Below are 18,531 nucleotides of genomic sequence, written 5' to 3' on the forward strand. Positions count from 1 at the left end.
TTCGCGATGTGCTGCAAAGTATCGGGCGCGAAAAGTACGCGCCTAAATATTATTATCGTGTGAACCTGTGATGAGGGTAATTATTTCCGTCTGCAGCACGCTTCCCGCGAAATGAGCCGGCGCCACCGGGGATGACGCTGAAGTTATGTAAGGCATATATACACTACACACCTATATCCAAAAACTTATTTCATTTAAACTTCCCAAGCTAGCGGAATTGATAAGCGTGAAACGTAGCCGTGATGTATTCGTGCATTTCTACTGTTATGTATAAGGATATGAGCGAGTAGCACGAAACTTGCGAGATTACCGACTATAATTACCTCATTCGAGTGCTTTTACGATCAATTTGATAAATACAGATGCGCTTTAAGTGTAACTATTTTTTTGTTTCATGCCTGTACGTAAGTTTAAACATGCAATTCGGAAATTTGAAATTAACAGTATAGGGATGATACGGTCCAATTTTATTTTCAGAGAGACTCAATTTTTCAATTTTATTTAAAATACAATTATCAAAATAATTATAAATTATTTAGACAAAGTATGATCTCTTATTTAAATCTCTTATCTAAATTTCTGCTAAAAGAAAACGAATTGTAAGCATTTGTGACTAAAACGATACATTTCGAACACCGTATAGAAAAGCACTTAGGTATTTCCAGAGCTCGTTTACGGCTCGTTGATTCACGTAATTATTCCGAATAATTATGCCGCTATTTTCTTAAGGGTGGAAATACTGTCCACTCTTAAGTCAAGTAGCTAATTAAAGTAACGTTCGAAAAAAATATAGGGAGATGTTATCGAGAGAATTCGTACTTCTGCTTACCTTTATGCAAAAGTTTCGGTGAGAAGTAAGTATTTAGAGGTAGAGACTTCTATTCACGGCGTGACTGTTATTAATATCTCCCGACAGTATCCTTCTGAATGTAAATTGATAAAACTTTACAAAAGTTAACGAAAGTTCTGATTGCCGCGAAACAAAGTCCAAAACGAAATTAGTGACAAACTATTTCCGTAACAAAAGCCTCAGTATATAATAGTTCCCTTTCATCGCGAAAAGCGACATGATACTTAGGAGAAGTGATATCATGGTAGTCGCGAAAATATGTGATTTTGTAGTTTATAAACTTAGTTCTATTACAAAGTATTGCATAATAAATTTAATGTTAATTTTAACGCGACAGAATTTACAATCGAAGACACGTTCGCATCAGTCAACAATGAAATATTCCCTTTATAGAAATATAAAGAATCAATTTTAATTTGACATAAGAATGGAAAAATATAAGAAAACATTTTTATTTTAGAAATTTAATTCACGCGTATTAACGTACCATTAGATAATAATTCGTTGTATTTGTATATATGATTAGTTTTTACTTTTAAGATAATTGTAAAAGTTCAGACACATGATTCTCTTATAATGCTGGGTCTACAATACGAGTCGTGGGTCGTGGAAAATTGACCAATCACAGTCGAATTTGAGGAGAATAATCGGCTGTGATTGGTCAATTTCTTGCGACTCGCGACTTGCGACTCGCATTGTAGACCCCGCATAAGAGTTTGATATAATATTTAATTGCGTCTTACAACTATTTGAATGTTTTACGTTTCCCATTAACATTTAATAATTACCAGCAAAATTTCCCTGAATCACGTCCCTAAATTCCTAGATTTTTCTATATTTTTGCTATATTTGTTATCAAACCGGGAAACTGAAACATATTTCAAAAAAAATATTCATTGTACCTGCAGCTCTTGCTAAACTTGCCAGTTTCCGTGACGATGTAGCATGTTGGTGCGATCGTTCAGAAAATATCAGGAACTTTCCATGCATAGAAAATGTGAAAAAGTATAGAATACATATTACATTCGTATTACGTATGTTTATACATGCAGTATTATCACTTTGATACTTCTTTTGTGTTTCGTTTCTCAAGTCAAAAATATTTACTAAGTTTCATATGCCGGAATTCATAACAATTTACATCATAAATACATAAAATAAATACATTAAACAATGAGGAGAATTTTCTTCGCCAGTAAATAAATAACAGTATAAGAATTCTTTGACTATAACTGGCAATTTAATTAAAAAGTCAACACGACGTTTCGACTCTAATTCGAGTCCTTTTCAAGTGTATAAATATTCTTATAGAGCAATTCATTCGTCACGACAATGTGTATGCTTGTGTGTTGTAAAGAGATAGAACATGGTCAAATATTAAAAATCGATGATAAGTAAATACCGGCTCGAATTAAACCATGATTTTAATTGGTCTGACATAAAAATTTTACATAAAGAAAAACATGTTAAAAAGAGAGAAATTGCCGAGATGTTTTTAATAAAAAAACACAATCAAACGCTGCTCAACCTCCAAAACGACATCGAGAATCTGCCAGCAATATACGACAAGTTAATAACGGCTATATAGTCAACCTCTATTTGTCTTAAATATAATTATTGTTTATTACTTATTGCTCATTGTGTTGCTCGTCACCGGGGAGTGCAGACGTGTTCCCTGACACAATCGATTTTTAATATTTGACCATGTTCTATCTCTTTACAACGCACAAGCATGCACATTGTCGTGACAAATGAATTGCTCTGTAAGAATATTTATACATTTAAAAAGAACTCGAATTAGAGTCGAAACGTCGTGTTGACTTTTTAATTAAATTGCCAGTTCAATAGTCAAAGAATTCTTATACGGCCGTTATAAATACATTAAATATCTTTTTGTAAAAAAAATCAATTAATATCAAAAGGTTTACTGTTGGAAACTGACATAACTTTTTCCATTAATTGCATAATGTTGCAAAATAATACGTAGAAAGCCACAAATACAAAGATTGTGTTTAAATAATAAATTCATATTTATTAAATTGTATCGCTACATTTTTATTATAGCCATTATAAAAATCACATGTGTTGCAACTGCAGTACACGTGCATTAAATACATCCAATTATATGTTATTTTTCTTTGATGTATTTGTTGTATTATTTCTTATTTATTTAAACTGATTTATTTAAATTAATTCAAACAAGTTTAATATTGGAATATTTATATAGCGTAAAGAACAAAATATCCATCATAATTTTTATAAACAATTAAATCAAATACGTTTTAAATTAAAGCGTTAATAAATAAAATATTATTCAAGTAAAACTCCATAAAACCATCAGCTGCAGCGGTTTAGTTTTTAGATCGCAAATATATAAATTTTTAAATAAAAGGTAAATGTACCAATGTCTGGACACGTACCTATGTATCTGGACATTAATCCTTAAATACCTAAGTTACAACGCGATTTAAAATCAAAGAATCAAAAATAAAAATATTTTTCTTGTATTATATTTTTATCTTTGATTTCAATTTGCGTTATATTTATTTAAAAACTAAAGTGATATAAAGGTGTCCATACATAGGTCTTAAGTGTCCCGGCATTGGTACATTTACCTTATATATTTTTTGTCGGATCTTGACTCCTAATTTTGTACATTGTGAAATAATGTTACTTTTGTAATTTGCATTATTAATTAACACACGTTTGCGTATTATTGCTATGCGGATGCGACATATCGCGTTCCAAACGGTCGTCGCCGCTTTTAGAAAGCTTCTGTTGCACTTACTCCCTTCTGCGTTTGCCTGCACATGCGAACGCGCTTCTCGGCCTACCGTATTATATTTGTTAGTTTCCGAGCAAGCAGCCACACAGATTTAGAACTTGCTTGGGACTTGGCCAACACGTGACGTGCTTTCAGATTACTAGAATTTGAAGCATTTCCGACGTAATTGCGCGCACGATGTGCAAGCGCAATAGGCATGATGTTATATAATCATGCATTTAAAACTTTACTTCAAAACATCATCGCGTAGCAAACTAATTTTATCGAAATGTGATCAAATAATTGTTAGATAAATTTAGAATACCTTATGTGTTTATATTGTTAAAAAATTATGACAAAAATACGCGAATATAATTATATCCGTCAAAATATTTCTTCATTATAAACTTTCTTACAGTTGATAGGTGCATTATTATTTTGTAGATTATTTCACTTTCAATTAAGTTTAATTGTGTTTTAATATCCTATACATGTAATCTTTTTCTGAACATATCAATGACACGCGATGATATATCGCGCGCATATAATTTCAAATTGTTTCGTGCAACGAAAGTTATGGCACTAACGCCGCAAAACGGCGTTAAGTGATTTTCAGGATGTCGTTTATATGCAAAGATACACATCAGCGACGAAAGCAGCTCGAGACGATTTATACATTTTTTCGCACAAGATAACATCTATGTATGCATCGTGTATAATAGCGTAGATAGGGTCAGCGTAAATTTATTCTCCACGGATATTTAAAGAGCCCGCTCATCGTCATGCAATATATTGATGTACTAGCTGCGTATCGCTATTTTTAAATTCTGATAACATTTCTTTACTATAAACAAAACAATTGATTTTTAGTATAAATAGATAAGTTATCCCAGCATAGTTAACAACAGTACGCGACGTCGTAGGTATATACGATGTAAAGAGATAATAGATTTCGTGTGAGATCTCAAGAGGGATGGTATCTCGCTCGTAAAGGGTAGTTCGATATTCGCGAAATCTGTAATCTCAGCCCGCACTTTCGCGCAGCGTGAGGTGTAACAACATACATTACAGATTCGAACGTAGAAATACGGCGTACGAAAATATTTTCCATTCTTTCCTCTCGTGATATCGAAATTTGGTGAAGCGCGATCGGGGACAACCTTTTTTCATTCGATACGGGAATTTGATTACGAGCGCGGCGGTGCATGTGATGTATCGAATAACGGGGGTGCATATGTATCGCGGTCGCGGTGAGCGCAATGTATGCGTGCGGCTTGAATTTTTCCCGCAGCCCCTCAAGATGTGCAGATACCACGTCTGTTTCTTTCCCTTTCATCTGATTTTCAATGGCCGTGCACACATCCGGGGGCTGTGCGCGACGGGCGGCGGCTATTATTCCGCGGCCTTGAACACGCGAGGCCCCCGTCCTCGTACGGCTCACGCTTAGGAGTTGCAGCAGGGACGCGCGCGAATGTTCGCCACGTTCGTGCAACATTAAAATCTCGTTTCGCTGAATCGCAGGTGGGACAGCCGGACGTTGCTTTTCCACGGGGGAAATTATACTCGCGTACATAAAAGCATTTTTCTCTGAATTTCTGGTCGCTGAGCATTATTGTTTTCCCAACCCGTCGGCCGGATTCCTTCCGCCGAGCTTTTCAACTCTTCAGACAAGCATAAAGAAGTCTGACGCTGCTGTACATTTTCTTATATTTCTGCGGTCATTTTCGCGAATAATTTTGGCGCCATACATAAATTGTTATTTCTATTTTTGCTTTCTACTGGAGTCGTAAACATATTTATTTGAGAATTTGTAATACAAAGACATGTAATAACAAAATATATTTTTAAACAAGTTCAGATTTTGTGATCGATCGTCTCATTGGAATCACTATTAAAAAGAATTATTACGAAAATAAGGTAATAAAAAATTACATCGCAAACAAAAATTTCATATAAAATATAAGATATCTATATATGAAATATCTTATTATTTATACGTAATGTTATATAATTTGATTCCGTTCCCTGTTGTTTTTCGGCGCTATTACTTTATTATTACCTGTCAAAATATTCGTGTAGGTATATGCATATAGCAGCCTTCAGTGGTCGAAACTGTGTCGCTAAAAGTGACTAAGCGCTACCAAGAAAACTCTGCTCCGCGAACAGCATCATAGCCATTTACATCCGTTTATTTATGGATGATAAAATAACTTCAAGATAACAAGTTAAGTAGATTTTACGATAAAGTTAATTTTTATATTGTGGCAGATGCCTCGTTTTTCACATCGAGTGCGGTAGTAATTGTTTTATCGCAATTTTTAAAGGGCACAATCTTTATTTTATATAGTAATAAAAGTGAAGCGAGAACTCAATATCGAACAAGTTTCTCCCTCGAGTTTTTTTTTACGTTCTCTTCATTCTCAGTACATTAGATTGCACGTTTATATATCACGGTATTCAAGCACGTTCGCTCAAATTGTTTAGACAAGCACCTGTCAGACGCATATGATGCATCACATGTGTAGATGGAACTCTTAGCGATAATCCCGGATTTATTTGCGGACCGATCTCGAGGGAGAAATTTAGGTCGCTGACTCACCCTCGGCTCCGCGTAGGAGGACGAATCCGCCGAGAAACAGGAAGACGACCGCCGCGGCCGCTCGCATTCCCACACTTATGCGGAAGAGATCCTGTCGACGGTGCATGATCGAGAGGGATCCACCTGGGATGTCGGTACGCCGACGTGTCTAAAACTTTCCTAGAGCATCACATTCATCAAAAGCACTCGTGCGCGTTCACCAAGATAATCACAGTAATCCACAATCACCGTCGAATCAGCGAAATCGGCGGGAACTCACTGTTTCATCAGCACGATCAGCGAGATATATACTCTTACCGGCACCCCGGGATTCGGCGATCGTAAGAAGAAACTCGCGTCTTATCGAAATTGGCGATCGGAATGAAAATAAGGAGTGAATGTTCGAAAAAGGTGAAAAAACTGGATAAACACGTTCACCACTTCTGACAGGGAAATTGTCTGTCGATGAGGGAGATTCTCCGTAAAAAGGAAGACTGATAGGAAGAAAAGCGAAGAGAAGAACACGTGCGCTCGATAAACTGATGGGTCTTCCGCTGTTCCAGGGCGTTGACAGCCGATGAGATCTAGCGGATGATCCTCTCCACGGTGAGAGGATCCGCGATCGACACCGACGGACGATCTCTCTTCCGGTTACCGATGATTTCGTAAGGGGAGCCAGAAGAAAAACGTTGATGACGAGATTAGCGGGAGCGAACAACCGAATCAGAGACAGAGTCGCGAGCGACTGGCGGGTCGGCTCGTCTCGAAGCGAGGACAGAGCGGCAGAGGCGAATCGTGCGCTTACCCGAAACTAAGCGATTCGCGGTCGTCGGCGCGGCGCGCACCTGTCGTTCCGCGGGTCGCTGCGCATGTCCCTAGCCGAGAGAAGCCGACAACCGACTGCCAGAGGAGCTGCTCCGTTCCTGATGGGGGTGCGGGTGGATGCGGCAGGTGGGAGAGACGCGAGGTGGTGCGAGGGAAGGTCGATGGGGGCGGTTGTATGGCATAGTAAGCCGCTCGAGGAGGAAAGAAGGGACGGAAGCAGGGCAAAGACCCGCGGAGACTCAAGGTGCTCGTGTGCGGATGTCAAATTAAGATTTTCCATACGATCCAGTTCTACTCGAGTGCGCAGAGTCTGGTCTCTCCCTTTCTCTCCCCTCTTGTTTCTCCCTTGACGTCAAGCCGGATTCAAGCCGCAAGCCGACTGTGGGGTAGGTCGTTCGCGCGGATATAGGGATTTCGTTAACTCGTACGGGAATGCGATACGAATGTGCGGGCTGAGAGATCGACAAGATAGCAATATATTTAATTTATTCGTGATCGTATTATTTTTATTTATAACAGGAAAGAGATTTATTTTTAATATTGAAAAGCGAAGAACAATGGAACAAGTTCACGGAGAATTTAATAATTTGAATATTATGTACACAACAAACTTTTCGAAAAAAGATATACAAATTTTTATATTATAGTCTAAATATTTTAATATTCTAAATACTCTAACAAAAAAGTTTTAGGTTTTACGAGATCATTTAGTATATACTTGAAAAGAAACTTTAAACATGTTTCTAATCCCGGAAATGCGTACTAGAGAAAATTTCGCCCTTTGTGTCAAGCTGTATTTTTTAATGATATTCAATAAAATATACGCTGCTTCGAAATGCATAAAAATCTACTCATAATAGAAGATGCGACGAACGAAATTGTATTAGCAAAGTTGCAACGAATTCACCGAATGACAATTCTGAAAGATCGTCTGCAATTCAAAATTTACTTTTCCTAAAGATATTTTGAATTGTAAATATTCTAAATATTACCAATTTTTACCTATCATATTTTGAATAAATATTAATTTACTTTATTTTATATAAATACATAAAGCATCTTTTTTTCTCTCTGTCCACGAATATGAACACTGTGAAGAAACTTAAATAAAAGCTTTATTCTAAAAATATAAAGCATTCATTTTTATTATAATTATTTTCTTTGTTACAATTTTATTTTATCTCTCTTTTTCTTTATTTTTAACTATTTATTTGTGAGCAATAAATAAACTGGCAAATTTAATTATTTATAATATATCTGATGTTAAAAATTGATCAAATAACATCATTAATGTGTCATATCTTCATGATCTCTTTTAATTGCGTTTTCTAACCATTTTATCTGCATATGGAGCGCTTAGCAAAAAGAATAAGAAATACTATTTTTATTAGATTTGAAAATCACTATTTTTTGTGAGTATTACTATTATTTATATATTTTTCTTTATCTTATTCTATCTGTGAGACCTTTCCCATTTTTTCGTTTATGCCCGTGTGTTTAATTCCGTATCGATCTCACGTAATTGGTGTGTCTCGTAATTATTCTGTTGTACCGCAAGATACCAAACAGTGCTAATAAATAATGCGTCGATACAGTGAGCTCTATTTTACGAGCTCATTACTGTGCTTCCGCCGTACGTAATAAATCGGCGAAATGTTCGAACGTTCCAGGATTAAATATCGGTTTACTCTAATAATTGTAATTTGTTCTAACCAATTCATCTTAAGAAGGGTAAATCACTCAAGGTGTTACATGCTAATATTTCTGAAATTGGACGAGATATGAAATTCTTATTTTCCAACGACTATTTGGTATCAAAACGGATGAAAAAATGAACTTCGTAATACGATATCCGCTTCGACATCAAACAGTCGCTGAAAAATAAGATTTTCATATCTCGTTCAGTTTCAAAAGTATTAACACTTTTTGTGATTCACCTTGTATAATAGATCTGTAAAATATTATCTGTCTATAACAACCTATCTTTGATATTCTTTTACAGTTTTATTTTATCTCGACTTAAAATAAAAGATAATTTGACTCACCGATGCGATGCGCAGCAGCGGAGTTGTAACTACGTTGTAACCTGGTTGATCTGTAAAACACAAATAATATATCCGAATTACAGCAATGCCAAAAATAATTAGCATTTTAGGAAATAATTATTACTCGCGCGTGCATCGAAATTTTTATTCATTTTTCAACTTAAGAGCAATACGCACAATTTTCGAGAAAGTTCTTTCTCCAAGTGTATATTTTCATGAAACTTTATTTATAAACGCAAAATTCTTTAGCTTTTACACAAGTAATCCAAGTTTCGAATATAACTATAAACAGTTATATATAAATACCTTTTACCCGGGAAATAATATTCAAATGCTTACCCCGTGGATGCTCCGCTGTCGCCCGATGCTTCCTAAGCCGCCTCCTTCTCTCAGGCTCCACCGAGTTGTCGCTTGCTCGGCAGTCTCGGCACTCATACGTCACGCACTCGCGAAAACACGGTTATGTCAGCTTTGTCGGCCGCTCGCGGGCTCGCGCGCGATGGATATACAAAACGAATAAATCTCACAGCGTATCGATCCGAGACGCGCTACGAATTTGCGCTACGCGGTTGATATGTTACAACACGGGATTAATCGCGACTGTAATTTGCTAATTAATCGCGTGCCAACGAGTACCGACGTGCCGACCCACTCACCCACTCAGCGACACGTTCCGTTAAGCCGTCGCTAGAAAAAAAATCCAAATGGAGTAAGCTATACTACCGCGGCAATTCACGCGGTTGATGCCGCGCGATTCAGCAACTACGTATATGTAGTAGTGTATGTACTAATTAAAACGCAATGTTTCGTCTCTGGGTAATACAAACTCGATATCGCGCGATGCGAAACGTTTATAACTCCCGAAAGTGAGAATTACAATCTGTATATTTTATCTCTCCAAACAGCGACGCTGTTATTCGGATACAGATATGTACATACCTTGCGTTTCGTGGCTCACGTAGTCTCGTCAGTTTCGTGTCGACGATGTTCGGCCATTTTCGGATCGAAAGTATATGAAGTGACGCGCAGAGCACCGAATCGAGCGATTCAAAAAGAAGGCTTTCTTTTTGAATCGCTCGATTCGGTGCTCTCCGCGTCACTTCGGACTTTCGATCCGAAGATGGCCGAACATCGTCGACACGAGAGTGAGAAGAGACGAGAGTGACGAGACCGAGCAACGGAGCAAGGTAGGATGTACATACATATATCTATATACCCGAATAACAGCGTCGCTGTTTGAAGAAACGGTCGTCGTCCGCGATTATCGCAATCTACAATTACATATACCCTCGTGTGCGAATCGCGCGCGAGATATATACCTGTCTCGAGAAACGATCGCGTCGCCGCGACACGCTTGCGAGAGGATTAGGCGAGCGCGCGGGTGGATAATGTGTTGATTACGTGACGCTTGAGTGAACGCGAGAACGTTCGCGGTCGCCGGTAGGTATCTTATCGCGAGCGCGTCTCGAGTGATAATGAGACGATACGCGCGGAGCCGGGAGCCGTTCGCGTCGGTTGCCCTATAACGAGTGAGTCGTAGGTCGCGGGCGACCTTGTGTACGTAACGCGCGCTGGGCTGGGGTGAGGGGGTGACTGGGGTGAGCGAGCACCGCCGCCGCGTCACGCCGCGCCGCGCCGCGCCGCGCGCCAGCCGAGCCGTTTCTTCGCGCGTCGCAAAATATTTACTGCGCGCTTATGAAATAAACGCCCGGCGAGCAGCTAGTTCCGCAAATCAATCTCGACGATGGATTAATTATCGTTATCGCTCTGCGTTTCGCGCCTCGTTTCGTGGGCTCGTTAAAGTGGCGCGTTAAAGAATCAACCGTGCAGGCCTTCTCTCTCGTCCGATACCTGCCCGCGGTATTCTTTCATTGCGATATATGTATTTCTTGTCGCTCGGAATTAAGTGTATGTGTCTCGCGTCGTGCGTTAGATCTTTCGTCGATTTAAGCGTAACTTATACGCACATTGTCGTTCTCTTTCAAACTGAAAGCGCGGAATATTACACGAATCGATTCGAATCATCTAATTCTAATTGACGAAAAATCGTGGGACGTATATCGATTAATATAATTTTGTTTATTTCATGTGATTGCAGTTACTGGTCGGGATTATCGTATAAAGTGCCTTGTCTTCGTGAATAAGTGTTATATGAATGCAACGAAGGGATCTGAGGGGAGGAGGAGGCCTGGGAGGTATCTGGCGACGGTGGAGCAACCGTGAGGTAATTTATTACTTATACATTATTTGTCACACCTGCGAAATTAATCGTTTATTTCAATGAATTGTTTGAATAAGGAAAAGATTTTGGCTTATAGATTTTTATAAAAGCTTCTACACAATAATTTCTTCGGAAATTATACAACTATTTTGTTAAATTGACGATCGTTAAATGTATAATGAGAGAGAAAAATTCTAATTGCGTAATAATTATCTTTATAAACATATATTATTTTATTATTTTATATAAATAATAATTATACTAACTATATTATATTATTTTATAATGAAGCATTATTATGTTATTTTTAATATATATTACTTTGAATGTTATTATAAAATTTGAATTTTATTTTTTGTATTTTGCAGACCAACACAGTAACAGCATAATTACTCCACTGCTGCGCATCGTATTGGTGAGTGTCAATCAATTTTTATTTTAATCTGAAGTAATGTGTGAATCTGTATTATATATAGTGCAGATCGCAAATCCATTGTCTTGAAATGTATGATAGGCTAACGCAAATTAGCGCAAATATTTAATCCTATAATAAATATATCTTTTATTCATCGCACATATAAAATTGCTTACAGTTAAGAAAATTAGAAAAAAACTGACATATTATATTGATCCATCTCGTTATTTACTAGCACATTTTAATACTATATTAAACAACAGAATAAAGATTACACAAATTGTTTAAAATTTATAGAAAACTTAAATTCGTTAGTATAAATGAAAAAACAGAAATAAAAAATATTTTACAATTATGCTTGAAAAAAGTTAGAATAATTTTTGCAAAAAAAAAAAAATTATTTTTTATCTGATAAAAATATTTTACTCTTGAATATTTTACTCTTTATACGTTTTTTTTTTTTCAAAGAAAAAATTTCAAAAAAATGAGAACACCATGGAGGAATATGATGCATATTATTTTTTTCTCTGTATTAAATGCATTATAATTAATTAAAAAATGTTTTGAATTTAATGTATAGATAAATAGTGACGAATAATGAAGAAGAAATATAGGAATAAAATAAAAAAATGCTAAACACATTCCTGAAACATAAAGGTTTTATTTTCTTTATAGTTTATGTGGTAGAATAAAAAATAAATCGATATTTATAGAAATAAGTGAAAGTCGTTAAAATACGAACTGATACAAGAAAGCAATTCTCAATTATTATCAGATAATTTTTTGATATGCATATACGTAAGCATAAATAAAAGAAAGACAGGAAATATTTTACAATTATACATAGTATGTTTTAACCAATTTTTTTTTTTTTTTTTTTAAGAAAAAGGGTTAATGATTATTAGTTACATTAATTTTTAGTTATTAGTTACATTAATAACATACCGATTAATATTTCACAGTTTATCTATTCATACTTATTTTGATACTTTAATTTTTTATTGCTTGATTTAAAGTGACGTGAATTGAATAAATATTTTGTCGTAAAATGAATGAAGAGCTTTTTATACAGATTGTTTTAGAATTGATCAGTCAGTTATATTATCTGTCAGTTATATATTACAATATTTAATATTGTAATAATTTTATGATGTATTATATTTGAAAATAATTTTAATATTATATATAACATTCTATTATTATATTGCCTATTGGTAATATAACAATAGAATATTTATATATATCGACATGAAAATTTATAAAGACGTATGTATGTTGTGAGAGAAATTCATAAAAAATGCATATTGACATTAATATTGATCATATGAGAAGCTCGTCGTTTTGGATTTTACGCCGTCTCTCATTGAGCCTCATTAACCATGATATTCTAAATTTTCGATCAGTTTTACTTATCGTAAGGTTATCATACCTTTTATGAGTTTGTGGTGCAAAGTTCAAAATATTTTTCTTGGTAATATAGATAGTTATATCTTATTGTTGAATATTTGTCAGTAAAATAATAAAGTAAACATATAAACAAATTTGATATTACCCGAGCAAGCACATCAGTTTTAAGTAGTCGAGTCTTTACATTTGGATTAAGTGTGTATATTTTTCTCCAAAATTTGAATGAAATTTTCGCGCATAATACTAAAGTGTGAAGTTATATTTTGAAGGTGTATCTCAGCTTGAATGAAATGGTACTCACTTTGCCTGACACACTTTGTGACACTGAAAAATGTTGTTAAAGCAAAAGAAGATCAGGCAGTAGCCACACATAAAAGTGTATCCAGCCGTGGATACTCTTTTTCTCGACTGTTGCGCAAAATAGCGTCTCCATTCTTGCGACACTAACTGTTCTCTGTATTTCAAATGCTTTCACGAAGGTGTATAAACTGTTGAGGTATTATTTGTAGAAGCGTTGAAAGTCCGAAATAAAGATGCTTCTGTATCACACTTGGTAAGAAATGAGCGTAAAGCTTTTTATAATTTTCATAAAAAATAGTTCTTAATAATTCACGCATATTTTTAAGAGACAATTCTGCCCACAAGCTTAATATACACAATATATAGAAATACAAAATTTTATTTTATAAAATCTACCTGCTTTTATATTAATAGTATTAAATCGATTATCCGTTATAACGTATGACATTCGTTTTATTTTTGAAATTATTATCTGTCCAGGTCATGATTAAATTTAACTGAGAACAGAATAAAGACGAAATTACTAGATTAAAAGAATATAGGAGACTTGAATCTAGAAATGTAAAAATTGTTAATATAACTATATAATCAATATTTTACATAAAATTTATTTATTATCTACGTTTTTATATTTTACATTTTTATTTCGTGCATGAAACACAGACAATACATTAGATAGATATTATAGAATTTATAAAAGGAGTTTTATATCTCCAATCTTTATTATTTTATTATTTTAATTCTATTTAGTATTTATTTATAAATAAGGATAATATAAAAATATTAACAATTAAATTATTCTATCGTTTCAAGACAACATATATCTTTATAGAGAATATTTAATATTATAAATTAACTATTTTCTCTTTAAAAAAAAGAAAGAAAGACAGATAAATAGATAGATAAAGAAAGAGGGGGTTAGTTAAAAATTAAATCTTTTCTTGCATAAAAATTCGATATCGTCATATGAATCGATACCTTGAAGAAAAAAATTAAAAAAATTGCAGCGAGATATTTTTGGCGCAGGAAATAGATATATAAGAAGAATCAAGTCAATTATGATGAACAAAAGGCAAGATGACTTTCAAACGCATTTTGTAGTTTCTTTTCATCATTTCATCTTCCACGTCTTTCTCGATTCCATTATTCTATATAAAGTTCTTCGAACGTACAATACAATAGTAGTTGCTACTTGCATTTTTATAGTATTGTGAATGGAAGCTGAAACTATTTCACCATAACTCTATGTGTAAACACACATACAAATATTTATATAACAATTGTGATAGTTCGTAGACAAATTTTTAATCGTTTAGTTGGGTGTCTCGATATTCAATCTTTCTAAACAAATTCCAGCAAGTTTATATGTTGCATATTCAAATTTTATATTAATCTCTTTTATATTAATCGTTTTAATGAGTTACATTTAAATCATCGTTGTTTAGTGATTTATTATGCATTACCATGCACATATTTATGTGTGAAACGCTATTATCTTTCCCTAATATTTCTTTAAAACGTAGAATTTGGAAAGATGCGTTTTCTCTTGCTTTTTTATTTTGTCGTATGTCATTATTCAAACAGAGCTAAAAAGCATCGAAACGACGTTTCCAAAATAGTTTGGCCCAGTCTGTTGGCAATGTCTGGTGCGTTTCCTCCTATTCACCTCCGGTTAAAAACGGCAACATTCACGGTCGAGTGATAAAATTTGTAGAAAGAAAATTCGCGCGAAACATTTTATTCGCAACATACAATAGAAGAATTTTATTTTCGGTGTATATCGCTTTAGTTGTATAGAAAATATACGTGTAACATATGTGACATATTCGACAAGTACCAGTCGATATACATCAATATTACGTAGATATTTTAATAAATTTGTCAGATATCGCGTTTTTTACTTTAAATGATGTCGCTTCCTTCGTCGCGACCCGGAAAGAATCTTTTCATTGTTGTCAGCTAAAGAGACTTTTGCAATATGAAACGCGATGGTGAATGGAAATTCCTATGACATCTGTCTGTTTTGAGATAATCGTGCTTGTCGAACCAAAAAACGTTGGGAATAATAATTTTATCAACAATTCTCTCATAATAATTAATCAAGTGACTTCAAGTGAACAAAGTACATATATCACGGCATCTCCCCTTCCTTCGGTCGGATGCAATCTTATCGGGGTTCTCCCGTTTTTCACCGAGAGAACGATTCTATCGAAATACTGTAGCACGTCGACCGTAATCTTTCGAATCAGGGTGATCCTTAGGGGATCCGGAATGGTAGTGGTGTAATTGTCGTCGCCATAGAAGAAATTCTTCTGAAAATGTTCCAATATTCCGATCTTACCGCTAGCAATCAAGGCCGCTGATAAAAAGTTTCGAGCTGTTCATCCGAATAATTTAAATTACCAACAGCATAATGCGGTTTGCGCATGTAATTTACATGCATTTGTTAGGCGTTATTCGCTGCGAGTATCCGCGTAACTCGCCTATGTATTTGGAGAAATAATTATTGGCAAGAACTGGAATATATATAGTACGTTCGGCAAGAAACGTAAATAATAATTAACGAAATCTCTGTTGAATTTTTCAGAGACAGTATTTTCTTTGTGAATATTTAAACCAAATCTTATTCCAAAGCTTTATGTATGCCATAACGAAAGAATTGAAATTTTGGTAAATGCTTTTTAAAGTAAATGCACATAATGGTGATAACATCGAATAAGTAACGTTGATAAAAACACTTAACATTGTCTTTTAATGATTACCTCCAGTTTGAATGACGATAATAGCATGGCGTGTTTCACTTTCGTGACTTACTCTCTAATGCTATCATACCCTAGGCCGCACGTTTGCGTGACATTGTCGCATAATCCATTAAATATTACACGGAAGAGGGATGCAAATAATTTACTCTAAACGTGTGGTAATCTCTAGCAAAAAATATTCACTTCGGAAAAGCTTAAGGAAATTTTCTCGCTATCACTTCTATATAGGGATTGATTTGTACCGTTTCACTATTTGCGTTTCGCATTTACTGCGATATTAAGAGTTGAATAATTTTATTTTTATAGTTACTCTACTAGTGCTTTATTTTGCTATGAAAAAATGTAAATTTTTTATTATAATGCCAATAAAAGAAAATCCCGTCTGCCTTAAAAAGGTGAAGTAATTTGCACCTACGATATGATCAGTTCAATTTGTTCCCGCATACATTCAATTAAGTCAAGATTTCATTTATTCAAGATAGCCAAAAGCGGATAATGGTATTGATCCTAATAATCTGCAAGGTAAGAGTAAAATGCGTAAAATGGCCCTTTATCTTGAGTGGAAAGATCCAAGAGACCCAATGACGGAACCTGATAGAAGAATATTCGATCAATGAGAACTGAACAATCTGGTTATCTCGATCCTATAAGAGCCCACCTCTGAAATTGTCGGCTTTTGTCCATCTGAACCAGTCAGCTAACAAGTCTCTACCCTCTTAACCATTCACGCGACCGATTCGATGAAGTTGCGAGAAAAAAACCTTGGCGTCAGCTTTTTCCAGGCTCAGCCGGGTACGCTTTTGTATGGCACATATTTTTCCATTTTCTTGAAAGTTTGGAATTTTTATTGAAACTGTGCAATGGTGATCCAATAACTTTTTATGTTAAATTGTGTAACGCGAATCTCTCATGCGCAAAAACGCCTTGATAAAAAACTTATGAATGTTATTGAAATTAATGGCATGCCTCTGGTCATGGAATTGTCGCTACGCCGTAACGAATGAAAAATGCGAAATGCAAATGGAACATGTCACGCCATTATTTGATCCGAATGCTCATAGAGAGTTTCTTTTTCGGGAGGATGGCGCGTCAGAGTTCTTGCGATAGTAGGGGAATTTAATATCACGCGTCCTAGTTTGCTAAAGCCGAAGTGAATACTTTTTATATGTAAGAATTATTCAACTATATATGTGTATGTATAACTTTCGTTATGTACGGAAGTCGAAAAGCGTTTATGCAAGTCGTCACGCAGATGTAACGTTAATGAATTTGATGAAAGAAGTTTTAATATGATCGAATTAGACGATTAATAGTTGAATATACATATATGAGTTTTACTCATTTTAAATTTTAATATCAAACATTATAAGCGTTTTTTTTTACATAATCTTTTCATACAGTAATAGATTCAGAAATACATATATATAAAGCAGATATATATAAAGCAGATATATTCGCATATACACGTAGACCAAATATAATGGAAAATAATTGATTCAAAATAATCATATTACAATTTCGTAAATATAATACGAAATAATCTATTTCATATTACATTTACAATTTCAATAATCTATTTTATTTTACGAGCTATAATAGATTCTCGTGTTGTTGCAGTAGTCTCCATGTATAGATCACATAGAACAATTGACTATAAAAATATATGCATGTATGTATTTCTGCCAACACGTTTGTGACTTATAATTTAACATCAACTGACATTCCTTGAGTCTATCGACAATATGAACAAAACTAAGTGTTATAACTGGGACTCGAATATCTTTTAAAAGACAATAATGGTGCATTTAATGTAGCACATCTGATATGTTGCCACAATACGTCAAGAGCAGTAGAAATGATCAGTGATAAAAAATATATTTTTAACTATGCTCTAATATATATATATATATTTTTTTATCATTTTTATATATTTTTTCGCATATAAAAGATAAAATTAATAAACATAAAAAATAAAGACATTTTTAAAATAAATTAAAAATTAAAATTTATACGTAATAACATTTTTGATTATTCTTTTATGTACGTGTTTAAAGAAGATTCCTTTTATCAACGCTTACATTTCAAAGAAAAACTATATTTTATATAGGAAATAAACAAAAATTTTTCTTTTAATTGTACTTTTGTGTAACATCAATTTATTTTACGAAAAAATCCCAAGCATTGTGTGAAAAGCACGTGTAAACGAAAACAGTATGTACAAAGAAAGTATTTTTATTTACCGTTACATACATAATAGATACCGTCTACTAGCATTCAAGTCTTTTAGAATAGAGATACTAGATAAAGATACCAGTAAAGCTTCGCTGCACCAAAATCAGATTACTAACGCTGTGAGGTAGAAAC

At 34.4% G+C, this 18,531-nt stretch overlaps 2 protein-coding genes across 11 annotated transcripts in view; one reads left to right on the forward strand and one right to left on the reverse strand.

Moving 5' to 3' along the window:
• Window positions 1–7,078, reverse strand: part of Nrm (neuromusculin) — a 161,246-nt gene extending 154,168 nt beyond the window's left edge. For all 9 annotated transcript variants that reach the window (XM_071791011.1, XM_071791016.1, XM_071791012.1 and 6 more), the window contains exon 1: window positions 6,214–7,078. In XM_071791011.1, coding sequence (XP_071647112.1) covers window positions 6,214–6,319 — 106 coding nt within the window. In that variant the 5' untranslated portion in view covers window positions 6,320–7,078. The remainder of the gene's footprint in view (window positions 1–6,213) is intronic.
• A 3,275-nt stretch (window positions 7,079–10,353) lies between these two features.
• Window positions 10,354–18,531, forward strand: part of LOC139820620 (neuromedin-B receptor-like) — a 96,884-nt gene continuing 88,706 nt past the window's right edge. Inside the window, exons 1-3 of one of the 2 annotated variants that reach the window (XM_071791021.1) lie at window positions 10,354–10,502; window positions 11,161–11,286; window positions 11,652–11,698. The gene's annotated coding sequence lies outside the window, so the exon portion shown is untranslated. Of the gene's footprint in view, window positions 10,503–10,750; window positions 10,971–11,160; window positions 11,287–11,651; window positions 11,699–18,531 lie in introns of those variants that run through there. The other variant, XM_071791019.1, reaches the window with a different exon arrangement.

Source organism: Temnothorax longispinosus, chromosome 10, assembly GCF_030848805.1.
Source record: "Temnothorax longispinosus isolate EJ_2023e chromosome 10, Tlon_JGU_v1, whole genome shotgun sequence".
NCBI classification, from domain to species: Eukaryota; Metazoa; Arthropoda; class Insecta; order Hymenoptera; family Formicidae; genus Temnothorax; species Temnothorax longispinosus.